The sequence below is a fragment of the Capricornis sumatraensis genome, chromosome 1 (assembly GCF_032405125.1).
Source record: "Capricornis sumatraensis isolate serow.1 chromosome 1, serow.2, whole genome shotgun sequence".
NCBI classification, from domain to species: domain Eukaryota; kingdom Metazoa; phylum Chordata; class Mammalia; order Artiodactyla; family Bovidae; genus Capricornis; species Capricornis sumatraensis.
In genome coordinates this window covers 254,551,406-254,578,501 of record NC_091069.1, presented here as the reverse complement: position 1 = coordinate 254,578,501, position 27,096 = coordinate 254,551,406, and the positions used below count along the sequence as shown (strand labels likewise).

The window sequence follows — 27,096 nt, the reverse complement described above, 5'->3', positions numbered from 1 at the left end:
TCATCGAGGGTCCGTGACTCGGAGTCCTTCTCCATGCTCACCAAGTCGGGGCCGCTTCAGTTCCGGGGGGCTGACCTGAAGGTCTGCAGGCGTCTCTGAGGCTTAAACACACACAAGGTTGGTGGGTGAGTGAAGACGTCTCTAAGTTAAGAGCTGAAGTTTACGAGATAAATTTAGAGTCCAGACAAAGGAACTGGACTGCCTGGCCTGGTCCTTCGTGGATCTGAGGGGGAGATCTGACCCAGTGGTTTGCAGCCAGGGGTGGCCGTGCCCCTCGAGGGGCAGTGGGCAGAGTCTGGTGACACTGCAGATGTCACGAGGAGGGGGAAGGGATGACAGCGCCCAGGGGTGCTGCTGTGCCGCCTGCATCCACAGGACAGCCCCACAGCGAGGACTGACGCCCACAGCACCAGCAGGGCCGAACTGAGAACCAGCTCTACACCATCTCCCCGCCTCAGGTTTAAACGACAAGCCTGGTAAGATGCATCCTTTTTTAAAGCCAGATTTTATTTACTTTTATTTATATGACTGTGTGGGGTCTCAGTGGAGACACACAAGATCTAGTTCCCTAACCAGGGACTGAACCCAGGCCCCCTGCATTGGGAGAGTGGAGTCTTAGCCACTAGACCACTAGGGAGGTCCCAAGATGCATCCTTGATTTCTCGGAAGTGACTTAAAGTCACGCGGTGTTCATTTCCAAAAGAGACAGTATTCTCATTAATTATATTAGACAGTGTCGCTTAAAAGTGAAAGTGTTAACTCACTCAGTCGTGTCTCTTTGTGACCCCATGGACTGCAGCCCACCAGGCTCCTCTGTCCACCGGATTTTCTGGGCAACAATACTGGAGTGGGTGGCCATTCCCTTCTCCAGGGGATCTTCCTGACCCAGGGATCAAACCTGGGTCTCCCGCATTGCAGACAGATTCTTTACCAGCTGAGCCACCAGGGAAGCCCACAGTGTCACTCACCTGATGGAATTTCCTCTGTGGAAGGGCTGGAAGTTATAGGGGTTGATATGGAGTTCAGTGGAGAATCTGTCTTTAAGGGTATTAAGTTTATTCTCCTGGATTAAAAAGAGAAGTAAAAGGTCGTGAGCGTCACAGAGGTTGACTGTATATGGTACCAAGGTTCCTAGGAAAAACAGGTATGAGGTGACCTCATGCGAGGCGCTGAATACTATGTCAATGTGCCTCCTTACTTAGTAACTAAGGATCATGCACTCAGTTAAATCGTCACATAAATAATAGTCAACCAGCCATCTAAAAACTTCAAAATCCATGCTTTGTTAATTTCCAATGACACACTAACCACCCTGCTAGATGCTTCATATTAAGACTATCAGACATGGCTTCCAGTATGGAAGCTCTAAGACACAGACGGTTCTTTTTAAAAAAAATCCACAGGTCTCAATTCTCAACAGTTACTTTTTAAAAATTCTAACTGCAAGAAGCTCACAAGAAATTAAGGGGGGGAACTTTAATATCAAAAAGACTTCAAACATTATCCTACTCCCCTCCCCCACCAGAAGCAAGGTGGACGGAGGTCTGAGCAAGACCAGGGCCCCTCCGGACGTCAGGAAACACTTCTCTGGCCGCCGTGTGGGAGCTCGCACAGTACAAGGCAGGGGGCTTTCAGCTCGTGCTGTTTTCCCAACTGCAAGGACGCGTTCTTTCTGCGTCTGAGTGCTTACCGGGGTGTGGGCTTGCTCCAGGCCTGCAGGGTGTTCAGCGTGACCCTCCGGGACGGCTGGGCCTTGGTGTTCTGGCCGCTGGGCTGCAGGGGCTTCTCTTTGGGGGGCCCTGCTGGGGAGCCTCTGGCACCAAGCACGGCCGCGGGGGTGTCCTTGGCCGCTGGGGGGCCTGGAGACTGTTTCGCCTGCGGCGGGGTGGCGGAGGGGCTGCTGGGGTCCTGGATTCTGCCGGTGGGGGTCCCCTCCCCCGGCCTGGGTCCTGGCGAAGACCCAGAGGGGGTCTGACCCTTGGTTTTCTTCGCTGTATCGGGAGTTCGCACGCTCAGAACCGGCTTCTCTTTCAGGGGGATTCCCAGCTCATCTTTCTCGAACGTCACAAAGGAGCAATAACCGTCCGTGGAAGAGATGGCCAGGAAGGCCCCATCGCTGGACCTTCGTTCCCAAAACAGAAGCAGAAGGGAGGAAGCTTACCAAACGCTGTTGGCCACTCTGGGCACGCTCATCACCAGGCAGGAAAACAGAAGTGTGAGCACCGTCCCCAGCTTTGTTTGAAGACAAGAGTCGTTGTGGGGAAGGGGCCCGGCTGAGAAGGGGCTTGTGTGACCCCTTCCCTGCCCCCTGCTCCAGCCGCCCCGAGCTTCTCAGGGCCCCAGCACCTCTGCCTCGTCATGAACTTCACCAGGGAATCAGGGTGAGACGGCCTCCTCTCGCCCACCAAGATCAAAAGAGGACTAAAGAAGATCAAGAGTCACAAAGAGCAAGAACCGGGTGGCGGGGTGGCGGGGCCCAGGCGGGGCCCCAGCGGGCAGGAGAGATGGAGGAAGGTGCCCAGGGTGCTAAGAACCCCAAGCAGGAAGGCCAGGGCGGTGATACCCCCGGACGGGCCCGCTTCCAGGGCCCCCTGTGTGTCTGGGCTTCCTTCCTCCTGGGGGCCTGGCAAGTCCCCAGACGACCAGGGAGCCCAGGCGTCTTCCTCTCGGTTTATGAGAATGAGAAGAATCCACAGGGCGATCCGTGTGGCATCAATACCCACCAAGGTGACCACCAGAAGCAGTACTGTAGCAAGTGAGACACAGCTTTCCTTTTAATGTTAATACTTTTTTTCAAAAAAAAAAAAAAAAGCTGGTAAGTAAGAGCCAACCAAGCCAACTACAGGGCTACCCCAGGGGAGGGTACGAGTCCTCACTGTCCACTCACCAGGAAATATCACTCAGGGTGTGGTAATGGATGTTGGACACGTAGCCGAATGGGAACAGCTGCTGGGTGTCGTACAGAAGCACCGAGTCCTCGGAAGCCACGGCGAACACCAGGCGGTACGGCAGGCTTACCAGCTCCATGACCGGTTCTGGTGATGGGTGAACACAGGGGCAGAGAAGGTCAAACAAGCCAAGCTCTCAGAGCAAACACATCTCCACCCGACCCCCACCAAGCCCCGCCCCTGGGGACGTAAGTGACATAATTTCACAAGACTGGTTTGCCGTATGCCTTACAGAATTCAGTTTTGTCTTACTTTATACATGAATATCAGAATCCAGGGCTTCCCAGGTGGCTCAGACAGTAAACAATCTGCCTGCAGTGTGGGAGACCGGGGTTCGATCTCTGGGTTGGGAAGATCCCCTGGAAAACAGCAACCCACTCCAGTATTCTTGCCTGTAGAATCCCATGGACAGTGGAGCCCAGTGGCTATAGTCCATGGGGTCACAAAGAGTTGGACATGACTGAGCGACTAACACACACCTAAGAATCAAGGAGAACCATGCATGAACCAATGAGGACACCATGTTCTGATCTGAGACTCACGGGCACCTGAGATCCGAAGAGAAGGGAAGGAAGATGTGTGGATGAGGCAAGTCACCCTGGGGTCAGCACCTGACGAGGATAAGTCAGGGTCACATAGAAACGCCTTATCAAGGGATGTTTTCATGCTGTCTGCGCTGTGCTAAGTTGCTCAGTCGTGGCAGACTTTTTGCGACCCCATGGACCGTAGCCCGCCAGACTGCTCTGTCCTTGGGGATTCTCCAGGCAAGAATACTAGAGTGGGTTCCCATTTCCTATTCCAGGGGATCTTCCCAACCCAGGGATTGAACTCAGGTCTCCCGCACTACAGGTGGATTGTTTACCAGCTGAGCCACCAGGGAAGCCCAGGAATACTGGAGTGGGTGGCCTATCCCTTCTCCAGAGGATCTTTCCGACCCAGGAATCGAACCGAGATGTCCTGCATTGCAGGCAGATTCTTTACCAGCTGAGCTAGCAGGAAAGTCATTCACGTAGAGGTTTAGAAAGTTGAAAACAGCTTCTGCATCTAGCCTTGGAGGAACAGGGACCAACTGACCCTTCCCCTGAAAGAAGTGAAATACCTGGCAGAACACTGAAACCAGGGTCCGGGGGACACTGTCCACGAGCCCATGGAGGACAGCAATCTCACAGAGACGGGAAGCAAGAGATCCGGGCCCCGCCACCGCCCCTGCCTTCTGCCTGGAGTTTCCAGGCCCTGCAAAGGTGGAGGAAACCCAGGCGGCGCCCAGCAGACGCCCTGAGCTGGGAACCAAGAGGCTTGGTGGAGCGTGCGGCGGCAGGGCAGAGAGACAGCTGTGGGGGCCTCCCGAGTGTTCAGCCGACGCTGGCAGTACACGCATATGAGAAAACTACGGGCAAGAAAGAGCCATCCCTAAGAAGGCCAGCAATCAGACAGACAATCCACAGGATGGGAGGAAGTATCTGCAACTGATGCTACGGACAAGGGCTTCATTTCCAAAATACACAAACAGCTCATGCAACTCAACAACAACAACAACAAAACAACCCTATCCAAAAATGGCTAGGAGACCTAAATAGACATTTCTGCAAAGAAGACATACAGATGGCCCATATGAAAAGATGCTCAACATCACTAATTACTAGAGAAATGCAAATCTAAACTACAGTGAGGCACCACCTCACACTGGTCAGAGCGGCCATCATTAAAAAGTCTATAGACAACAAATGCTGGAGCCAGGAAGCACAGCCAAACTTAAAAAAAAAAATAAAAAGAATGAAAATACATCTGCATCCACTAAGGTAAAATCCCCACAATGTCTAATAAAAAATTATCAGGCACGCCAAGAAGCAGAAAAATATCCATAATGAAGAGAAAAAAGTCAATCAAAACCAACCCTTTGTACACAAAGCCATTAAAAGAGTTGTTTTAAAAACTGTAGTCCACATGTTCTAGAAGCAAGAGGAAAGCAGATATGCATAAGGAAGAGCCAACTTGAACTCTGGAGATGAGAACCACACTGTCACAGGAATGCACTGGATGGCACCAAGGGCAGGCGACAGAGAAGAAAAGGTACGTGAACTCAAAATATGGCTGCAGAAACCATCCAAAATCAAACACTGGCGGGCGGGGGGCGGAGCTGGGGGAGCCGAGTGAACAAAGCCTCAGCAAGCCATGGGGGCTTCAAGCAGCCGGACACACGTGTGGCTGGAGCCCCTGAAGAAGGGGGAGAGAGAAGGTGACAGCACAAAGTCTCTGAAGAAGTAACTGGCCAAGTTCCCTATATCTGGGGCTTTCCTGGAGGTCTAGTGCCTAAGATTCTGTGCTCCCAACACAGGCGGCCTGGGGTTCAATCCCTGGTCAGGGAACTAGCTCCCTCGTGCCGTAACTAAAGATCCCGCACCCACAACTAAGACTGGGTGAAGTTGCTCAGTCGTGTCCGACTCTTTGCGACCCCATGGACGATAGCCTATCAGGCTCCTCCGTCCATGGGATTGTCCAGGCAAGAACACTGGAGTGGGTTGCCATTTCCTATCCCAGGGGATCTTTCCGACCCAGGGATCAAACCCAGGTCTCCTGCACTGCAGGCAGATGCTTTACCATCTGAGTCACCAGGGAAGCCGCTGATCAGGTACAACCAAATAAGTAAATATATATATTTTTAAAAGCTCCTCTAATTTGATGGAAACTATAAACTTGTAGATCTAAGCCAGTCAATGAACCCCAAGCACAGGAAACACAAAGAAAACTGCGGCAGGCACACTGTGATAGGACTACTTAAAGCCACCGACAAACAGAAAAATCTTAAAAGCAGCCAGTGGAGGGAAAACAGTTACACAGAAATCCAGTTCATGTATCAGTTTTACTGCACAGGAAACTGATGATGAATGATAGCTGACCAAGCAGCAGAGAGACAAAGCTACTACTTTCATTCCTTTACAGTTGCCTGTAGCAAAAGATAGACAATGCATAGGCTGACACGTTATTTTGATAACGTCAATCTTTGCTCCTAAGACTGGTCAAATGGAACTAACCCCCATACTCACCTCTTCCCTCCCCGCCCCGGTCACTTAACACACCTGCTTCTGGCACCGGCCTCAGCTCGAAGTAGACGGGGCAGCAGCGGACAGCAAGCGTCGCCTTCGCGGGACACGGGAGGTGGGCGATGGGCCTGGAAGATGAATTGAGGTTTTGCAAAAAGGCACCGTCACTTAACAAAAGCAATAAAAAAAGAAGGGGTAAACGTTTCATATATTTCTTTAATTGCCTACCTTTTAAGATTTTTCCTGGAGAATACGTAAGTCGTGTTCGTTACATTTTCACCGGATTCCACGCACCCAGCTGGAGAAGTAGGAGAGGAAGGCAAGGCCTGTGTTATTATCAGACTGTTCACCAACAGAGATGCAAGAGCTTCAGTTCTGGTTTATATAAGATTCCCCAGAAAGATTATTTCCCGGACAATGTTTGATGACTAAGGACAAATGCAACCATTTCATCCCTGTCTGGGCTCAGCCCTTACTGCAGTTCTAGCCACCTGTCACCCCGCTGAGTGTCACCTCCCAAAAGGCTCAGCCGCCTGGGAGCCCCTACCAGGCCTGGGCAGGAAGAACAGAAAGCAGGGATCCTGGCCTCAGCGACCTCTGCCTGGGAATCCAGCCAATCCCTGTGGTGAAGCACTGTGATCAGACCCTCGGCTTGCTGTCCACCCCCCCGATTCTGACCTCAGGTGCCATCCAAAGGCTGAGACTTGGGCTTCTTTAATCTGCCTGATGGTACCCTGAGGCTGCCAGAAGACCAGCCCTCTGCTGACATCTCCAGCCCCTGCAGAAGCTGCCTTTGCCCTGGGGAGCAGTCCACATCTGAGAGCTCACTGCAGACTATACTCAAAACCAGGTCAGACCCTGTTGGAGAATGCCAGTCACACACAGCTACTTTTGGGAACATCTCCGTGTTTTATACTAACATTTCCACACACCTATACAACCACACAGTCTTCCACATGACCATTCCATACCCCAGGGGAGGGCAGCAGACAGAGCCAGTGTCTCCCTACCCTCTCCCGCTCACCCATCCTTCCATCCCCAAATAATCCATCTTAACAAACCACTGGGTCGTTGCTAATTTCCTCCATGCTCACATAATCATTGGGCTTCCCTGGTGGCTGAGAGGTTAAAGCATCTGCCTCCAATGCGGGAAACCCGGGTTCGATCCCTGGATCGGGAAGATCCCCTGGAGAAGGAAATGGCAACCCACTCCAGTATTCTTGCCTGGAGAATCCCATGGACAGAGGAGCTTGGTAGGCTACAGTCCATGGGGTCACAAAGAGTCAGACATGACTGAGTAACTTCACTTTCACATAATCATCACAACCAGTTATAACTCAACTGCAGGTACATTATACAGTGGCTTTTTAAAATCTGTTTTACAAAATGGGATATTATTCACACTTGTGCTCATTACCAGCATGGCACCAATGGATCCTTTCTTTAGTAGCTGCCTACTGTGCACTGGTATGAAAATACCACAATTCATCCTCTCTGAGTATTGCTTTTTTTTTTAACAACTACAAACCATGTTTGCAATAAACACGCTTGGACATATACCCTATGTACTGTTTTCATTTTTTAATGAAGTGAATCTCAGAAGACTCAGCAAAGCCAATGCGCTGATCGGTTACCAGACTGCTTTCCAGAAAGGCTCTGATAATCCACACTCCCTCCAGCAATAGCCACACCCACACCCTTCAGCCATAGGTATTTTCAGTTTTTCAGTGTGAAATGAATAGAGCCATACCTAACTTATATCAAGGTAACTGGCACTGCCTTGACTGTTGTTGGGTTTCTGAACATTCTCCTGTGTGTGCTGATATCACCCAAAGATCTGCTTTTCTACAAACTGCCTTTTGTATTTGGCTCTCATTTCTCTCTTCCAGATTTTTTCCCTTTGTTTTTCTGTTCTTCTTGCCAGTTGGCAGAGTGCTCACATACGATATCATTTAGCACTCTCTTTCCTGTTCCGTGAACATTATTTTCCCGCTCCATCATATGACTCCTGATACTGTCTACTGCATTTCTTGCCTGTAGGCAAGCTCTACATTCTACAGCCAAGTAGGTCTATCATTTAAGAGCTTCTGGGTCTCCAGTCTTTTGCTTGGTCTTCCCCAGTCCTAGAAAGGCCTTCTAGATTTTCTTGTAAGAGTTTTACATTTTCATGTTTGATATTTAAGTACGGAGTTCACCTGAGATTTATTTTTATACGTAAGCTAGGAGTCCAGTTTCTTTTCCTTCCATACATCTGGACATTCCAGCATTCTTCACTCACTAACCCCTTCTTCCCACTGAAATACCCTCAGGTTACCTACTAAATTTCCTTTTATCCCAAGAGCTATTTCTGGATTCTGCTCTGGTCCACTGATCCATATGCTTATTCCTATACCAATACAGGTAGAGAGGAGCCTGGTGGGCTGGGCCATAGGGTGGCAGAGTCGGACACGACTGAAGTGACTGAACACCCATACCAATACCATACTATTTGGTAACAGTTATTATTGTTCAGTCACTCAGTTCTGTCCAACTCTTTGTGACTCCATGGACAGCGGCACACCAGAATTCCCTGTTGTTCTTCAATATCTCCCTGAGTTTGCTCAAACTCATGTCCATTGAGTTGGTGATGCCACCCAACCATCTCATTCTCTATCATCCCCTTCTCCTCCTGTCTTCAATCTTTCCCAAGATCAGGGTCTTTTCCAATGAGTCGGCTCTTAGCATCAGGTGGCCAAAGTATTGGAACTTCAGCTTTCGCATCAGTCCTTCCAATGGATATTCAGGATTGATTTCCTTTAGGATTGACTGGTTTGATCTCCTTGCAGTCCAAGGGACTCTCAAGTGCCTTCTCCAACATCACAGTTGAAAAGCATCAAGTCTTAAGCACTCAGCTTTCTTTATGGTCCAACTCTCACATCCATACATGACTACTGGAAAAAACCATAGCTTTGACTAGACAGACCTTTGCCGGCAAAGTACTACCTCTGCTTTTTAATGTGCTGTCTAGGTTAGTCATAGCTTTTCTTCCAAGGAGTAAGTGTCTTTTAATTCCCTGGCTGCAGTGATCGTTCACGGTGATTTTGGAGCCCAGAAAAATAAAGTCTGTCACTGTTTCCATTGTTTCTCCAACTATTTGCCATGAAGTGGTAGAACCGGATGCCATAATTTTCATTTTTAAATGTTGAGTTTTAAGCCAGCTTTCTCACTCTTCTCTTTCACCTTCATCAAGAGGCCCTTTAGTTTCTCTTCACTTTCTGCCATAAGGCTGGTGTGATCTGCATATCTGAGGTTATTGATATTTCTCCTGGGCAATCTTGATTCCAGCTTGAACTTCATCCAGCCCAGCATTTCACATGATGTTCAGTTCAGTTCAGTCCAGTTGCTCAGTCGTGTCTGACTCTTTGTGACCCCATGAATCGCAGCACGCCAGGCCTCCCTGTCCATCACCAACTTCTGGAGTTCACTCAGACTCATGTCCATTGAGTCTGTGATGCCATCCAGCGATCCCATCCTCGGTCGTCCCCTTCTCCTACTGCCCCCAATCCCTCCCAGCATCAGAGGCTTTTCCAATGAGTCAACTCTTCGCATGAGGTGGCCAAAGTACTGGAGTTTCAGCTTCAGCATTATTCCCTCCAAAGAAATCCCAGGGTTGATCTCCTTCAGAATGGACTGGTTGGATCTCCTTGTAGTCCAAGGGACTCTCAAGAGTCTTCTCCAGCACCACAGTTCAAAAGCATCAATTCTTCGGCACTCAGCCTTCTTCACAGTCTAACTCTCACATCCATACATGACCACAGGAAAAACCATAGCCTTGACTAGACGGACCCTAGTCGGCAAAGTAATGTCCCTGCTTTTGAATATGCTATCTAGGTTGGTCATAACTTTTCTTCCAAGGAGTAAGCATCTTTTAATTTCATGGCTGCAATCACCAACTGCGGTGATTTTGGAGCCCAAAAAAATAAAGTCTGACACTGTTTCCACTGTTTCCCCATCTATTTCCCATGAAGTGATGGGACCAGATGCCATGATCTTCGTTTTCTGAATGCTGAGCTTTAGGCCAACTTTTTCACTCTCTTCTTTCACTTTCATCAAGAGGCTTTTTAGCTCCTCTTCACTTTCTGCCATAAGGGTGGTGTCATCTGCATATCTGAGGTTATTGATATTTCTCCTGGCAATCTTGATTCCAGCTTGTGTTTCTTCCAGTCCAGCATTTCTCATGATGTACTCTGCATATAAGTTAAATAAGCAGGGTGACAATATACAGACTTGATGTATTCTTTTTCCTATTTGGAACCAGTCTGTTGTTCCATGTCCAGTTCTAACTGTTGCTTTCTGACCTGAAGACAGATTTCTCAAGAGGCAGGTTAGGTGGTCTGGTATTCCCATCTCTTTCAGAATTTTCCACAGTTTATTGTGATCCACACAGTCAAAGGCTTTGGCATAGTCAACAAAGCAGAAATGGATGTTTTTCTGGAACTCTCTTGCTTTTTCCATGATCCAGAGGATGTTGGCAATTGGATCTCTGGTTCCTCTGCCTTTTCTAAAACCAGCTTGAACATCAGGAAGTTCACAGTTCACGTATTGCTGAAGCCTGGCTTGGAGAATTTTGAGCATTACTTTACTAGCATGTGAGATGAGTGCAATTGTGCGGTAGTTTGAGCATTCTTTGGCGTTGCCTTTTTTTGGGATTGGAATGAAAACTGACCTTTTGCAGTCCTGCGGCCACTGCTGAGTTTTCCAAATTTGCTGGCGTATTGAGTGCAGCACTTTCACAGTATCATCTTTCAGGATTTGAAATAGCTCCACTGGAATTCCATCACCTCCACTAGCTTTGTTCGTAGTGATGCTTTCTAAGGCCCACTTGACTTCACATTCCAGGATGTCTGGCTCTAGATTAGTGATCACATCATCATGATTATCTGGGTCGTGAAGATCTTTTTTGTATAGTTCTTCCGTGTACTCTTGCCACCTCTTCTTAGTATCTTCTGCTTCTGTTAGGTCCATGCCATTTCTGTCCTTTATCAAGCCCATCTTTGCATGAAATGTTCCCTTGGTATCTCTAATTTTCTTGAAGAGATCTCTAGTCTTTCCCATTCTGTTGTTTTCCTTGATTTCTTTGCATTGATCGCTGAAGAAGGCTTTCTTATCTCTTCTTGCTATTCTTTGGAACTCTGCATTCAGATGCCTATATCTTTCCTTTTCTCCTTTGCTTTTTGCCTCTCTCCTTTTCACAGCTATTTGTAAGCCCTCCCCAGACAGCCATTTTGCTTTTTTGCATTTCTTTTCCATGGGGATGGTCTTGATCCCTGTCTCCTGTACAATGTCATGAACCTCATTCCATAGTTCATCAGGCACTCTATCTATCAGATCTAGGCCCTTAAATCTATTTCTCACTTCTACTGTATAATCATAAGGGATTTGATTTAGGTCATACCTGAATGGTCTAGCGGTTTTCCCTACTTTCTTCAATTTAAGTCTGAATTTGGTAATAAGGAATTCATGATCTGAGCCACAGTCAACAAAAACAAGACCAGGAGCTGACTGTGGCTCACATGATGTACTCTGCATATAAGTTAAATAAGCAAGATGACAGTATACAGCCTTGACGTACTCCTTTCCCAATTTGGAACCAGTCCATTGTTCTATGTCTGGTTCTAACCGTTGCTTCTTGACCTGCATAACAGGTTTTGTAGGAGGCAGGTAAGGTGGTCTGGTATTCCCATCTCTTTAAGAATATTCCAGTTTGTTGTGATCCACACAGTCAAAGGCTTTGGCGTAGTCAGTGAAGCAGATGTTTTTCTGGAATCCTTTTGCCTTTTCTATGATCCAGTGGATGTTGGCAATTTGATCTCTGGTTCCTCTGCCTTTTCTAAATCCAACTTGAACATCTGGAATTTCTTGTTTCATGTATTGTTGAAGCCTAGCTTGGATAATTTTGAGCATTACTTTGCTAGGGTGTGAGATGAGTACAACTGTATGGTAGTTTGAATATTCTTTGGCATTGTCCTCATTTGGGATTGGAATGAAAACTGACCTTTTCCAGTCCTGTGGCCAATGCTGTTTTCCAAATTTGCTGGCCTATTGAGCGCAGCACTTTCACAGCATCATCTTTTAGGATTTGAAATAGCTCAACTGGAATTCTATCACCACCACTAGCTTTGTTCATAGGCATGTTTCCTAAGGCCCACTTGACTTCACATTCCAGGATGTCTGGCTCTAGGTGAGTGATCACACCATTGTGGTTATCTGGGTCATGAAGATATTTTTTTGTATAGTTCTTCTGTGTATTCTTGCCACCTCTTCTTAATATCTTCTGCTTCTGTTAGGTCCATACCGTTTCTGTCTACTGTACCCTTGTTTGTGTGAAATGTTTCCTTGGTATCTCTAATTTTCTTGAAAAGATCTCTAGTTTTTCCCATTCTGTTGTTTTCTCTATTTCTTTGCATTGTTCACTGAGGAAGGCTTTCTTATCTCTCCTTGCTATTCTTTGGAACTCTTCAGATGGGTATATTTTTCAGCATTCAAATAGATATATCTTTCCTTTTCTCCTTTGCCTTTCACTTCTCTTCTTTCTCAACTACTTGTAAGTCTTCCTCAGACAAACATTTTGCCTTTTTGCATTTCTTTTTCTTGGTGATGGTTTTGATCACCACCTCTTGTACAATGTTACAAACCTTCATCCATAGTTCTTCAGGCACTATATCATATCTAATCCCTTGAATCTATTTCTTACTTCCACTGTATAATCGTAAGGGATGGGATTTAGGTCATACCTGAATGGCCCAGTGGTTTTCCCTACTTTTTTCATTTTAAGTCTGACTTTGACAATAAGGAGTTCATGATCTGAGCGACAGTCAGCTTCCAGTCTTGTTTTTGCTGACTGTATAGAGCTTCTCCATCTTCAGCTGCAAAGAATATAATCCATCTGATTTCAGTATTAACCATCTGGTGATGCCCATGTTTACAGTCTTTTCTTGTATTGATGGGAAGAGAGTGTTTGCTATGACCAGTGCATTCTCTTAGCAAAACTCCATTAGCCTTTGTCCTGCTTCATTTTGTATCCCAAGATCAAACTTGCCTGTCTCCAGGTTGTCTCTCGACTTCCTACTTTTGCATTCCAGTCCCCTATGATGAAAAGCACATCTTTTTTTTTTACACTATAAAATCTCTGACATTCAGACAAAGAGATGCCTGCTCAAGTGTTATTCTTCTTTCATATGTGCTAATGCTCAGTCATGTTTGACTCTTTGTGACCCCATAGACTGTAACCTGCCAGGCTCCTCTGTGCATGGAATTTTCCAGGCAAGAATACTGGAGTGTGTTCCCATTTCCTTCTCCAGGGGATCTTCTAGACTCCCTGGATGAGAGGACTCCCAGGATTGAACCTGCATCTCCTGCACTGCAGGTAGATTCTTTACCACTGAGCCACATGGGAAGCTGGTTGCATTATTCTTTGCATTTACTCTACTAAACAAACCTGAGATGTCATCCAATTAAAAAAACAGAAAACCAAAAGAAACAACCAAAAAACCCTAAATGGGATCCTTAAGGGAACCTTTAAATGGAAAACAATGAGTATGTTAATTTTTAGAACAGAAAATATCTATTTGTTCAGAACTTGTTTTATAACCATCAATAAGACCTTCTAGTCTTCTTCACCAAGGCTCTGTGCCTTATTAAATTTTTTCCTATGTAGTCCCATGTCTTCTGGACTTTGTACTATTATGAATGGAACAACTGTCCTTTTCACATTTCTAAGTACTTATTCTAGTGTAGCAGATAAAGAATTTATGTATTTTTACAATATTTAGCCACCTTATCAAATTCTTTTTTGATTCTGATAGCGTTTTTTTTAATCTCTTGGATTTTCTAGAAGCATAACCCTATCACGTTTTCTTTCTTCTTTTCCAATCTCTGTCATTGCATTTCCTGCATTTATTAACACCACTGAGAATCATTAACAGTGACAGCAGATACCCATCGGGTATCTGATTTGAACTGAAAATGTCTTTAGAGCTGCCATTAAGAAAAAGGATTTGATACTGAGTTTAGTAAGTAACTTTTAATTTACTTAAGCAATTATTTGCTCTTGGTCCTGGTACCACCCCCAAGCCAATGTCATTCCCACATGTTCTCTGTTGTCCTTTTACAGTCTAATCGACACGTCTGTGTGATTCACACACTCCTGGGGGCCCCCACTCAGCCTGGCTGGAACACGTAGTGGCAAACCTGACCTGCGCCCTCCTGTTTGGTGGAGCCCTGGTTCACATCACTGAATCACACACAGGATGGTGCCCGAGCAGTGGAGAGCAGGGGTCTCTGAGACCACGCTGGCCATAGCACTGTCCTCGCTGATTCTGCTAGGCTCACCCTCTCGCCCTCCTGCAGACAACGAGCCTGACATGTCCTCGCTGATTCTGCTGACCTGTCAGACTTCACCACTACACACCCACAAGTTATTCCAACCCAACTTGTCTGTGTCTAGACCCTGTCACAACAGGATGCTTCATTACTCAGAATAAACATGATAAGGGCACTTTCTCGTTAGTTTTAGAACTATGACCTCGGTATATATGTCTAGGGAAAAGGAATTTGTTAAAAAATTTTTTTAATTGAATTTATGTAAGAGAATACATTTCTCACTCTAGTCTAGTAGCTCACAAACTTGTCTGTGTGTTAATACCACTGGGGATCTTTCTGAAATTGCAAAACCCAGACCACACACTCCAAACCAGTTAAAATACAATCTCTAGGGGGGTGGGACCCAAGTACCAGGACTTTCGGAAGCTCTCTGGAGGTTTTGGAAGGGCTTCCCAAGTGGCGCTAGTGGTAAAGAACCCATCTGCCAATGGAGGAGACCTAAGAGATGTGGGTTCAATCCCTGGGTCGGGAAGATCCCTTGGAAGGCATGGCAACCCACTCCAGTATTCTTGCCTGGAGAATCCTGTGGACAGTGGGGTCTGGTGGGCTACAGTCCATGGGGTTGCAAAGAGTCAGACACAACTGAAGTGTGTGTGGACGGGTTGGGACCACTGGTTTCATCAGAATTCCCTGAGCTGCAAAAAGCATCCCAGAATGAGGAGCCCAGACCCCAGCACTGCTGCCCTCCTGCCCTCAAATCCAAAGCTTCGTGAAACACACCTGGTGTGAGAAGCAAAGATCCATCAGGAGTGAAACTCAGTCTACGGAAGAACGACTTCATGCTGTCATCGTGGAACATCCGGTAACTTCTCGCCTGCAGCACACAAAGTTTACATGTTATCCTGAATCTTCACATTCACAATAAAGGCTTACCAATTCCTACCTCTTCACTACATATTGTCATCTATTACTGACATAATAATAGGTATGAAATTGTAACACATTACAAATCAAATAATCACACAGGACTGCAAAGGCCATCAGTCTTGAACTCATCTCCCATTGTTGGTAAGGAAAGCTGTGTGTGTGTGTGTGTGTGTATGGGTGTGTGTGTGTGTGTGTGTGTGTATCTACGTGTTTGAAAGTGAGACTGCAAAGGCCATCAGTCTTGAACTCATCTCCCATTGTTGGTAAGGAAAGCTCTGTGTGTGTGTGTATCTACGTGTTTGAAAGTGAAAGTGTAAAGCTATTCAATTGTGTCTGACTCTGTGACCCGCCAGGCTCTTCTGTCCCTGGGACTCCCCAGGCAAGAATACTGGAGTGGGTCTATGTGTTTGTGTCGTTCAACAATTATTAAATGCATATACCTCTGTAAGAACACACCATGCTGTGAGCAGTGCTTTGCCTGGGAAATGAGACTGGGAAAAGGCAGGAAGTTAACTAGGAGCCCTTTTGTTTGTTATCTGTGTGTATATATTTAGAATCTCCCACCAAATGAACCCTTTTTAAAAAGGAAATAGTAACCCCATCACCTTCCCAGACAACACTACTTGAACACCTTTGTGGAACAGTTTTTGCTGCCATGCACCTGACACTTTAGAAACACTAAGCATTTAATCCTCCAGACCCAGGCCAGCCCATAGCCCACTCTGCCTTATTAACCTGCTGCCCAGGACTGCTTTACAGTCATCCCTCCTTTGGTCCAGTAACCACTTCGCTCCCTTTCAGCTCCTTGCCTGCCTTAGTATTCAGTCATCTGACATCTCGAGGACCAGGGTGCTACCTTTATTTGCTGCTTCTTCCCAAAGATCAGAACCCTTCCCATTCCTGGGTACCAGCCCAGTGGCCCACGTTGCCCCTCTACCTGCCTGGAAGGTGCTGGACCCACCTGCCCTCCTGTTGCCTAGGGCTGGGATGTTCCTGGTCAGTGGTTCCTTACCCTCACTGCACCTCAGACCCCAGGGCCCTGGCTGCCTCCAGCCATGTGAAACACATCTCTGGGGGTGAGGCCCAGGCACCTGTACTTTTACCTGCTGCCCAGGTGACTCCATAGCTCATGCAGGACTGGAAACCCCTGAGATTCACCACCTACTCTTCCCCTGGCCCCCAGAGGTCCCCACTCCCACTCAGGTCAGCCCAGCAACCCCCCACTGAGACTTGGCAGTCTGAGAGGAAGTCACACCGCAGTTCAGGTGTCGGGGCCTGGCCGCCAGGGGCTTAGCCGCAAGATACAGAGGCGCTCATGACTTCCTGGGTCCCAACTTAAGCACAGGTGGGATGGAATGTCAGTCCTGTACCTCTCCTTCGGCCCCCACTCCAGACAGCATCTTTGAGACGTTAAAAGCCACACGTTTCTTCTGCGTGCTGTACACCCTCAGGATCCTAAACAAAGAAGACAAGTCTGACCTATCTCTTCTAGTAAGTGAATTACGTTTCACACAGAAACAATCTAATACCAGAACTAAAGACTGCTTCAACAACTTGCGGCCTGCAAAACCACTGACCAAAGACTTTCACACTTAACTGAAGGACACGGGCAAATATTAACAACTGAAAGGCTACCGCTAACGAAGGGGGGAAATACCCCGTAATTTCACTTTTTTACGGAATGTTTCAACTTGTCAAGGGTGATGAACTTCGGGTCTTGGACGTGTGGCCCAGTGGCCATCTGCACAACTGTCGTGAAGTTGATTTTGTGTGGAAGGGTCTTGGCCTCAGGGATTTGCAAGAATAAGGAAAACACTAGCAGGTAAACTGGTTGTTGGTAATTCATATTATTCCCCAAGCCAATCAGACTGTTTCAATCCTGAGTGTTGAATAAAACACATACACCAGGGGATTACCCTGGCAGTCCAGTGGTTATAACTCGGCCCTTCCACTGCAGAGGGCATGGGTTCAATCCCTGGTTGGGGAACTAAGATCCCACATGTCATTGGGGCAAAGCCAAAGAATCCGCCCACATATACCAGAAAATAAATGACATCTGGAATGTTATAAACACTAATTCTTCCTTAGTGTTTTCGTTCCAGGGTTATCTGAAATCCAGTTTGTTATACTTAAAAGTAGCTGTATGTGCTTAGTCACTCAGTTGTGTCTGACTCTGAGACTCCATCAGGCTCCTCTGTCCATGGAATTCTCCAGGCAAGAACATTGGAGTGGGCTGCCATTTCCTACCCCAGAGGATCTTTCCAACCCAGAGATTGAACCCGGGTTTCCTGTACTGCAGGCAGATTCTTAACCACTGGAGTCACCAGGGGAGGCACTTCTCAATTATGGCAGTAATAAACCTAACAAAAGACTTCATGGCTCTATACGCGCTATACTAAAAATGTCATTATGTACTTTTTTTCTAGTGATAACTTTCAACCTAAAACAAATCTGCAAATGGCTAGAGCAGGGCCATTATAAATCTGAGAAGAAAAGCTGAAGAGACTTGAAAAAGGACTATTATGACAGGTGAGCAATATGATTGGTACCTCTGTGTTTTTTGTTTTTTTTTTTAATTTAGCTACACCAGGTCTTTGTTGCAGCATGTAGGATCTAGTTCCCTGACCAGGAATTGAACCCAGGTCCCCTGCAGTGGGAGCACAGAGTCTTAACTACTGGACCACCAGGGAAATCCTCCTGGCTTTTTTTAAAATTCTTTGTTCCAAGAACACAATTAAATTACTGTATTTAATTATATCAGTAAATACGGCAACAGGACCTCCTTGAAACAAGGAGGAAAACAAGATAAAATATCTTTTCAAGTTAATTTAAATGGAGTTGTTAAAATCACTGTAGCAGTAAACACTAATCAAAAAAATGAAAAAAATATCCAACCTTAGCACTAGGTATCTCTTCTTTCCTAGGTCATATTTATAAAAGACTTTTTCTTTAAAAAAGTTCAGATTTAACTCAGAGCTATTTCTGCATTCATTCACCCATTCAATAAAGATTTATTAAGTACTAACTTTGTGTAAGGCTCTTGTCCTAATCCGTCTCCAATTTCTTACTCTGTTTTAAGAATGCTGCTGCTGCTAAGTCTCTTCAATCGTGTCCGACTCTGTGCGACCCCAGAGACGGCAGCCCACCAGGCTCCCCCGTCCCTGGGATTCTCGAGGCAAGAATACTGGAGTGGGTTGTCATTTCCTTCTCCAATGCATGAAAGTGAAAGTGAAGATGCTCAGTCGTATCCGATTCTTAGTGACCCCATGGACTGCAGCCCACCAGGCTCCTCCGTCCATGGGATTCTCCAAGCAAGAATGCTGGAGTGGGTTGCCATTGCCTTCTCCAGTTTTAAGAATAACAGTAAAATAAAATGCTTTCTATGAAATCAGGAACAAAAGAATCAAAGCTAGATTGTGATTTATATTGGTTAAGCTGTAATAAAAATATCTCTGAAGAAAACTTCAAGCTAACAGAGGTGAGGACAACTCGTCAAATACTAACTTACCTGTCACAGCTCAGGGTAGCAACATATTGACCCAAAGGATCCCAGGTTACTCCTTGTACGTAACTTTTATGTTCATTAAAAATTGAGATCTTCTGGCCTATGGATAAAGCATACAACACACTACTAAAACCCACTAATGCACAAATGGTACAAACTACAATTTAAGTATTATTACTTTGCTGTTCCATCATTCAGCAGTGGGTGATTGAGCCTCTCTACCAAACCCCAAGTCAGGCTCTGGGGTCAAAGATAACCACATGGTACCCCCTCCTAGGGAGCTCAGAGCTTCCAGTGGCAGCTATGCACACACAGTCCCCTTGGAGAGCAAGCTGGACAGAAAGAATACGAGTGGCAGGGGCACGGGGAGGGGAGAACAGACCACCACTGGGCATGCACACTGACACCATGGGGAGGACGAGGGGCAGCCAAGAAAGCAGGGGGTGAGGGTGGAGAAGGCGTGAGCTCAGAGTTCAGGTCTCCAGGTTAGGCAGGACATAGGGGGCCAGCGGGGAGAGAAGGCAGCATTCTGAGCAAACCCACGGGGTGAAAGCCAGCTTGGTGTTCGGGGAAATGACAGGCAGCTGAGACTGCTGGTGTGTGCGACACCCTCGTGTGCGAGAGAAAGGTTCTGGGGGCTCACAGTGTAGCTCGGCGCAACGCTGAGCTGGGAAGTGACCTGCATGTCAAGGATGAAGCCGAGGGTTGAAGAGAGCACACACAGGAAGTGTCACTAGTCGGGAGGGGACAGGAGACCGGGTGAGAGCCAAGGGCCTGCCCCAGAGCAAGGCAGGCCCAGACGGGAAAGGGCTTTGGGGGAGAAACATGGAGGATAAAACCACTCACACACAAAGATGACCTGGAAGAAGTGAAGAGGGAGTTAGGAAGCCTTGGCCAGTCTTTGAGAAACAAAACCCTCTTCTGGAGGTAGCACTCTACACCTGGTCACTCACTCTGGCGACCTCCTCGCCTCTCACTCACTCAACCTTCTGCCGGGGGCACCGGCTCCCCACACCCACCACTGCCCCCTAAAACCACAGGCCCCAAGGTCACCAGGGACCTTCGTGTGCACACCACAGATGTCAGACTAACTGCGTCCCCCTCCCCTTCATGAGGCTCTTCTCTGGGAGTCTGCTGGGATTAAGTGGCTGGGGATGAAGAAGCGGCTTTGGGAGATCTTTGGAGGTTTGTGGGGGAGGCTGCTGGGGAAACAGGGGTGGGATTGGACCTCACAAGCGAAAAGGGCAGGGACCTTGGGACCACCCACCCGCCCCCGAAGGCTGCTGGGGACGCATCTGCAGGGGCTTGGGGTGCAGCGTGTGGGTCTGTGACCAGCTGTGTTCAGCCTGGGACCAGGACCACAGCCGATCCTGGGCTGGAGTTTGTCTTGGTGGGGCAGGTGGATGAAGACGGTCTGTGTTTGTACATGATCCCCTTGGGAAACAAGCTAGACAGGGAGAATACGAGAGGCTGGAGGGGCCGACAGACCAGGAAGCAGAGAGCTCAGTGGACCGCGGGGCTCCTGGAAGGCAATGAGCAAGAATCGGACGTGCTGAGGGACCAGGTGGAGATGTGCTGATGGGGGGCAGGCCACCTGGCCCAAGGTGTCCCTGTCAGAGCTGTCGGAGGACAGGCCTTCAGAGACAGATGCCCAGCTCTGGGACAGAGGACAGCAGACAGGACAAGTGCGGACCAAGTAGGCATTCTTCTTCAAGGGCCATCTTGAAGATGATGAATTCAACTCTGGAGTCAAAATCACTGCAGATGGTAACTGCAGCCATGAAATTAAAAGACACTTGGCTCCTCGGAAGAAAAGTTACGACAAACCTAGACAGCATATTAAAAAGCAGAGACATTACTTTGCCAACAAAGGTCCGTCTAGTCAAAGCTATGGTTTTTCCAGTGGTCATGTATGGATGTGAGAGTTGGACTATAAAGAAAGCTAAGTGCTGAACAATTGATGCTTTTGAGCTGTGGTGTTGGAGAAGACTCTTGCGAGTCCCTTAGACTGCAAGGAGATCCATCCTAAAGGAGATCAATCCTGAATATTCATTGGAAGGACTGATGTTGAAGCTGAAACCCCAATACTTTGGCACCTGATGTGAAGAACTGACTTATTTGAAAAGACCCTGATGCTCGGAAATATTGAAGGTGGGAGGAAAAAGGGACAACAGAGGATGAGATGGTTAGATGGCTTCACTGGCTCAATGGACATGAGCCTGAGTAAAGTGGGAGTTGGTGATGGATAGGGAGCCCTGGTCTGCTGCAGTCCGTGGGGTCACAAAGAGTAGGACAGAACTGAGCAACTGAACTGAACTGAAGGTGATGGGCAGGAGACGGAATCACAGCATGTGCAAATCCACAAATACAAAAACTTACTGACTTTGAACAACCTTGCCCATGTTACACATTTAAAACAAAGGCTTACACTGAAGTCTCGATTTCCACACTCCTTAAAAACCGCTCCTCCCCCTGCCCACTTCTCTGTTGTCCCAGGATCAGCATGCCACGTGCTAATAAGTAAAATCAGGTTGCTCTACTGCTCAAAGCCCTTTGGCAGCTCACGATCACACCTAGGATACAACCTGAGACCCGACCCGGGTGGCCAGGCCCACCACCACCCTCCAGCCTGGGGTCCTCCTTTCCCCTCCTGCTCCTGCAACCCTCGATTTCCTGTTGCCTGGACACAGCAAGCTGTTTTGGCCACAGGGCCTCCGCACCTGCTGTTCCCACAGGCAGGAACACCATTCCCCAAAACAATGCACACAGTCTTCATTCCCCAACTTCATTCCAGTCTCTTTTCAAACTCCACGTGTTCAGAGAAGCCTTTTTGATCACCCAACCACTCGCTGACCCCCTCGGGGCGCCATCACTTCCTAACATCAGATGGACGGTTGCGCACTTATTCACATCCTGCTAGAACGTGACCATCATATTTGGGTATTTTCCAGCACCTGCAAGAGTGTCCAGCGGGCTGGCAGCGTTCAAGGTCATTACAGCTGGTTTCAGAGGTGCTGGATGGAGTGTCTGCAGACTCCAAAATATCAAGGTTTGGGAAAAAGAAGATGAGGATGCTGGTCACACCGGTCTTCCCCGTGGCCGAAATGTTGGGGACTGATTAGAAAGAGTGTGACTCAGAGGAGGCAAGAGACGCTGCTTCAGGGAACAGCACGGAACTATTAACACAAGAGAGGTGTTTGCAGTATGGATGGAAACCGGGCGGATGCAGCGCTGAGACCGCAGAGGATGCCAACAGCCACAGCCTGACCCCTGACCTGGGTATCTGGGCTGGTGGAGAATGACCAGATAAAGGAAAGGAGAGGAAGAGGTTTGGGAGAAAACACCAAGCTTGACTGCAGGACTGTGGCGGGAAAAAGTTGTTAGGCATTGGCCACCACTGCTATTTTCAAACGGTAGTTAACTTCTCATGTGTTTACCTCCCACCTCCTCCCACACCCCTCCAAAACAGGTTCTTTCAAAGCAGTGAGGTATCCTTTGCTTTACTCGATGTCCTGAAATGTAAAGCTGACCATGAAGTGAAGTGAACTGAAAGTCGCTCAGTTGTGTCCGACTCTTTGTGACCCCAAAGACTATACAGTCCATGGAATTCTCCAGGCCTGAATACTGGGGTGGGTAGCCTTTCCCTTCTCCAGAAGGTCTTCCCACCCCAGGGATTGAACCCAGGTCTCCCACATTGCGGGTGGATTCTTTACCAGCTGAGCCACCAGGGAAACCTGATCAAACCTACCGCTATATCGAGCAGGAAATGCCCCACTAATAAGGATGACCTGATAACCTTCCAAGATCCTCAGGTCTGTGAAGGCCGGGATCAGCCCTGTCCCTCCCCACCTGCTCCCCCGTCATGTCTGCACCCCCAGGCGTGTGGTGTCTACCTTGCTTTGGCATCAGCAACTCATGACTCATAACACCACTGCTAAACCTCATACATTCCAACTGCACCCCTGGCATATGGGGATAATCCCTAAGCTGTCCAGCTAAACTTCTGTTTCAGTCCGCTAAAGAAACTCTTCTGAAGCGTTTCATGGTTCGACTTTTCAGCCACTTGGAATATCGCTCCCCTAATAATGGGCTTTCCTGGTGGCTCAGACAGCAAAGACCCTGCCTGAAACGCAGAAGACCTGGTTCCAGCCCTAGGTCGGGAAGATCCCCTGGAGGAGGAAATGGCAACCCACTTCAGTACTCCTGCCTGGGAAATTCCAAGGGCAGAGGAGCCTGGCGGGCTATAGTACATGGGGTCGCAGAGAATTGGACATGACTGAACAACTAACACTTGCACTTTTCCCCCGACAATAGCAAAAACACATCAGCTACCTTTACTAACGTCCCACATGATGGCCGTGTTGTCCACAGAGGCAGAAGCCATTAAGTTCCCGTCAGTTGCCCAGCAAATATCATACACGTCTTCTAAGTGGCCCCTAGAACCCAAAGAGGGAAAAGAAAAGAAAAAGCAATTCTTGTCTTGAGGAGAGAAAAAAAAAAGTCAAAAATTTGAAGGCAAACTCAGGGCCCACACAATGGGATTGTAGAATTCCCACTAGAGCTACATTAGCTATATAGCTATATTAGCTGTTGCTATAAACTACTACATTCAAGGATATTTGTATCTTTAAAATTGATTCAAGTTTACTAAAGAAAATTTTATAAGAGAAACTAGGGAACTCTATTTTAATGGCTTTTAATGGAAAATCCATTTTAATCCCTATTTTTCTTTTTAAGCCAGGGGTCCCCAATCCCTGGACTGCTACCAGCCCGTGGCCTGTTAGGAACTGGGCTAGCTGGCAGGAGGCTGGGAGGAGGCAGGAGGAGCTTCCTGTGTATTTACAGCCACTCCCCGGCGATCACATTCCTGCCTGAGCTCCGCCTCCTCTCAGGTCGGCAGTGGCTCTGGATTCTCACAGGGCCGTGAGTCCTACGGTGAGCCCTGCGGTGAATGGTGCTTGAGAGGGACCCAGGTGGCAGGCTCCTTGTGAGAATTTAATGCCTGATGATCTGAGGTGGAGCTCAGGCCATGAGGTGAGCTCTGGGGAGTGGCTCAGGGAGGAGGACCTCAGGAGACCATGATGAATCAACTGCCTGCATACTCTATCACTGAGCAGCAAGTGACAACTGTGTAATTATTTCATTATATATTATAATATAATAATAATAACAACAGAAATAAGGTTCACAAAAAATGTAATGCACTTGAATCAGCCAGAAATCACCCCTCACCCCCAGTCTGTGGAAAAACTGTCTTCCACGAAACCTGTCCCTGGTGCCAAAAATATTGGGGGGCCACTGTTTTAAACTATGCCTGCATTACTGTCTTGCACAAGTAAAAGTTTTAAGTGAGATATGAAAGTCTAAATGCCTATCAGCTGAATGCACTCAGGTCCTAAAGCTAACCCCTCTGCAGGTCCCTCCCAAGGTTACCTCAGGGTTTTTACGACAGTCCAATTCTCCTTGTTCAGCTGAGCCTCATCCTCATCCTGAAAAGCAACCTGTTCCGGCTCTTTGTTATCATTCACCTTCCAGAGCAGAATGACAGCATCTGCAGAGTGAGTCGATTAAACGCAAATCACGCTTTCCTGTGTGGCTTCTTCACTTCTGGATTTTTAGGACATTAAACAATATCCTCAGACACTATGGCCATGAGGATTTACCTCTAAGAATTCGGGCAGGAACAGCGAGTTTCCCTTCTGAACAAAAGCTTTCTACTAATTTACTGTGTTCTTATATTGTGTTTTTCTGTATCAGATATTTTAAGCTCTATAATGGAAATCTGGGGGGTTTTTTTTGGGGGGTGCATACTGGGTGGCTTATGGGATCTTATTTCCTGACCAGCAATGGAACCAGGGCCCCCAGCAGTGGAAGCACAGGGTCCTAACCACTGGACCACTAGGGAATTCCCTCTATAATGGGAATTTTCAAATGTATACAAAAGTACAGAAACCGTTCACTGCAGCACTGTTTACAATAGCGAGGACATGGAAGCAACCTAAATGTCCATCAACAGAAGAATGGATAAAGAAGATGTGGTACATAAATGCAACGGAATATTACTTAGCTATAAAAAAGAATGAAATACTCCCCATAACATATCCCCATAACTCCCCTAAACTATCTAAATGACAGATTCAGAGGGTCAAGCGACCTCTGAAATGAGAAAGTATATCTAGCTCAAATCTCAGTATTGGCTATGAGACATGTGTGTATCTGGTTTCTACAGATTCGAAGTAAAATACTCACCGTCCCCTCCTGATGCTAAAATTTCCCCATTTGGAGAAAAACGTACGACATTGACCGCTTTGGTATGACGAGCAAGATTGGACAAAAATTCAACGATGGCCTTTCCATCTGGTCCTTTTTCTACCTTCCAGATCTGTTGATACAAAAACACTCATTCAGAGAAACATGTAGTGAGCAGGCTTCATACTGCACCTACTAAAACAACCCTGCACTGATTTTCAGAAAGAAAATTTAGTTTCTCTTTTGAAACGTAAGAGGAAGTAATTCCTATCTGAAATATAAACCTCCAGTGCCACTGCCTCCCACCTCTTTCTTGTGCAAACTCTTCCCCTAGAGGAAACTGGCTCAGGGTTCTGAAATAATAACATCACCACATCCAGTGACATCAGTCTATGTAACAGGACCCTAGGAAGAAAGTTGCTCGCTATTGCCTCATTGTTGACTCAAGATCCTGAAAATTTATCCATCTGGGCTAAATACACATATACATACACTTTGTCACTCAGTTGTGTCTGACTCTTTGAGACCCCCAGGCTCCTCTGTCCATGGGATTCTCCAGGCCAGAATACTGGAGTGGATTTGCCATTTCCTCTTCCAGGGGATCTTCCCCACCCAGGGATCCAACTGGCACCTCCTGCCTTTGGCAAGCAGATTCTTTACCGCTAGTGCACCTGGGAAGCCCCTGGGCTAGGTAACTTAGTACAATAATTTGTGATGATTGCCTGCAGTGTGCGTGCTCAGTCCTGTCCGACTCTTTGCAACCCCAGGCTCCTGTGTCCATGGGATTTCCCAGGGGAAAAAAATACTGCAGTGGGCTGCCATTTCCTCCTCCAGGGGGATCTTCCCGACTCAGAGATTGAACCTGCGTCTCAGGCATTGGCAGATTCTTTACCGCTGAGCCCGCCAGCTGGGAAGCCCTGCGTTTAACAGTCATTATAAAAACACAAGAGTGCCCTGCTCGGGAAAACCATCTAAGGTTGGAATCTGCGATATCTGCTAGCATTTACTGATCCTGCACTTCATTACTGACTCAAGTCGGAGATTCTGTCAGCAACCAAGGACATCTGTTTAGTCAATGGTGGGTTTTACTTCCAATTCTGGGGCTTTTGTCTGTGTAATCTGACGTGTTCAATATGTTGCTCCATTAAAGGCTCTGCCTATTATAATTTTATTTCAACAATCATTTGCTTTCAACATTAAAAGCTTTGCCTATTATAATTTTATTTCAATTATCATAAAATTGGTTTAAATGTTAATGAAACAGTATACCTAAAAAAAAACAAAAAACAAAAACACAAGAGTGGAGGGAGAATGCCACTTCAACGTTGCTTCCAGGGCCCTTCCCACTCCTCATGCCCCGCTTACCCTGACAGCCGTGTCCACCCCCGCGGAGGCCAGCCGGTGGATCCTCCCGGCGGCTCCATACTGGAAGTCCAGGCTGTACACCGGCTCCTTGTTGTGCCAGGCGATCTCGCAAGTGATGACTTTCATCCTCGGGAGTCTTCAAGGAGAGAAACACAGTTCCTCAGGGGGTGGTGCGTGGGGGTGGGGGTTGGGGTGCCCCCGTTGGTTCTCCAAAGACGGAGGAGAGAGAGCTGCAAATGGTTGGTGATGAGATCAATCTTCGAGCCAGGGACCAGGCACTGAACGCTCAAGCCTGAGCCAGGAGCCCTGCCGACCATGGGAGAGGATGTCAGTGCGGCCCTCTGACGCAGCCCTCGCAGCTCCACCTTAAGTGGTTCGCGGAGTCCGCGGCTGTTTTCAGTTTATTCTCCGGGTACGTCCGGAAAAGCACCGAGGGACGGACACCCAGGGAGGGGAAAGCAAGCCCCGGGCCGGGCCAGGCCAAGCTGAGAGGGGGCGAGACCGGGTATCTGGGGGTGGGCGCCCCGGGGAGACGGCTACCGGGGGTGAGGGAGGGCAGGGGCCGCGGCGGAAGGGCTGCTCGGCAAGCCGACCGAGGCCGGGGACGAGGGGGCAGCCGGGAAAGCCGGAACCGGACCTGACTGAGACCTGGCTGAGAGGAGGCCGCCGGGGGCGCTTCTCCTAAGCTCCCCCGGGTCCT

At 47.6% G+C, this 27,096-nt stretch overlaps 1 protein-coding gene across 1 annotated transcript; it reads right to left on the bottom strand.

Annotated features, from left to right (window-relative positions):
* Nucleotides 1-26,522, bottom strand: CHAF1B (chromatin assembly factor 1 subunit B). The gene is made up of 13 exons (XM_068982954.1): nt 26,397-26,522; nt 25,032-25,164; nt 24,216-24,333; nt 23,115-23,218; nt 18,786-18,882; nt 16,648-16,732; nt 15,131-15,224; nt 6,218-6,287; nt 5,993-6,117; nt 2,888-3,035; nt 1,691-2,122; nt 969-1,063; nt 1-101 (listed from the first exon to the last, which is right to left on the bottom strand). The coding sequence occupies exons 1-13, from the start codon at nt 26,520-26,522 to the stop codon at nt 1-3; spliced, it is 1,728 nt and encodes a 575-aa protein (XP_068839055.1).
* Nucleotides 26,523-27,096: the final 574 nt, after the last annotated feature.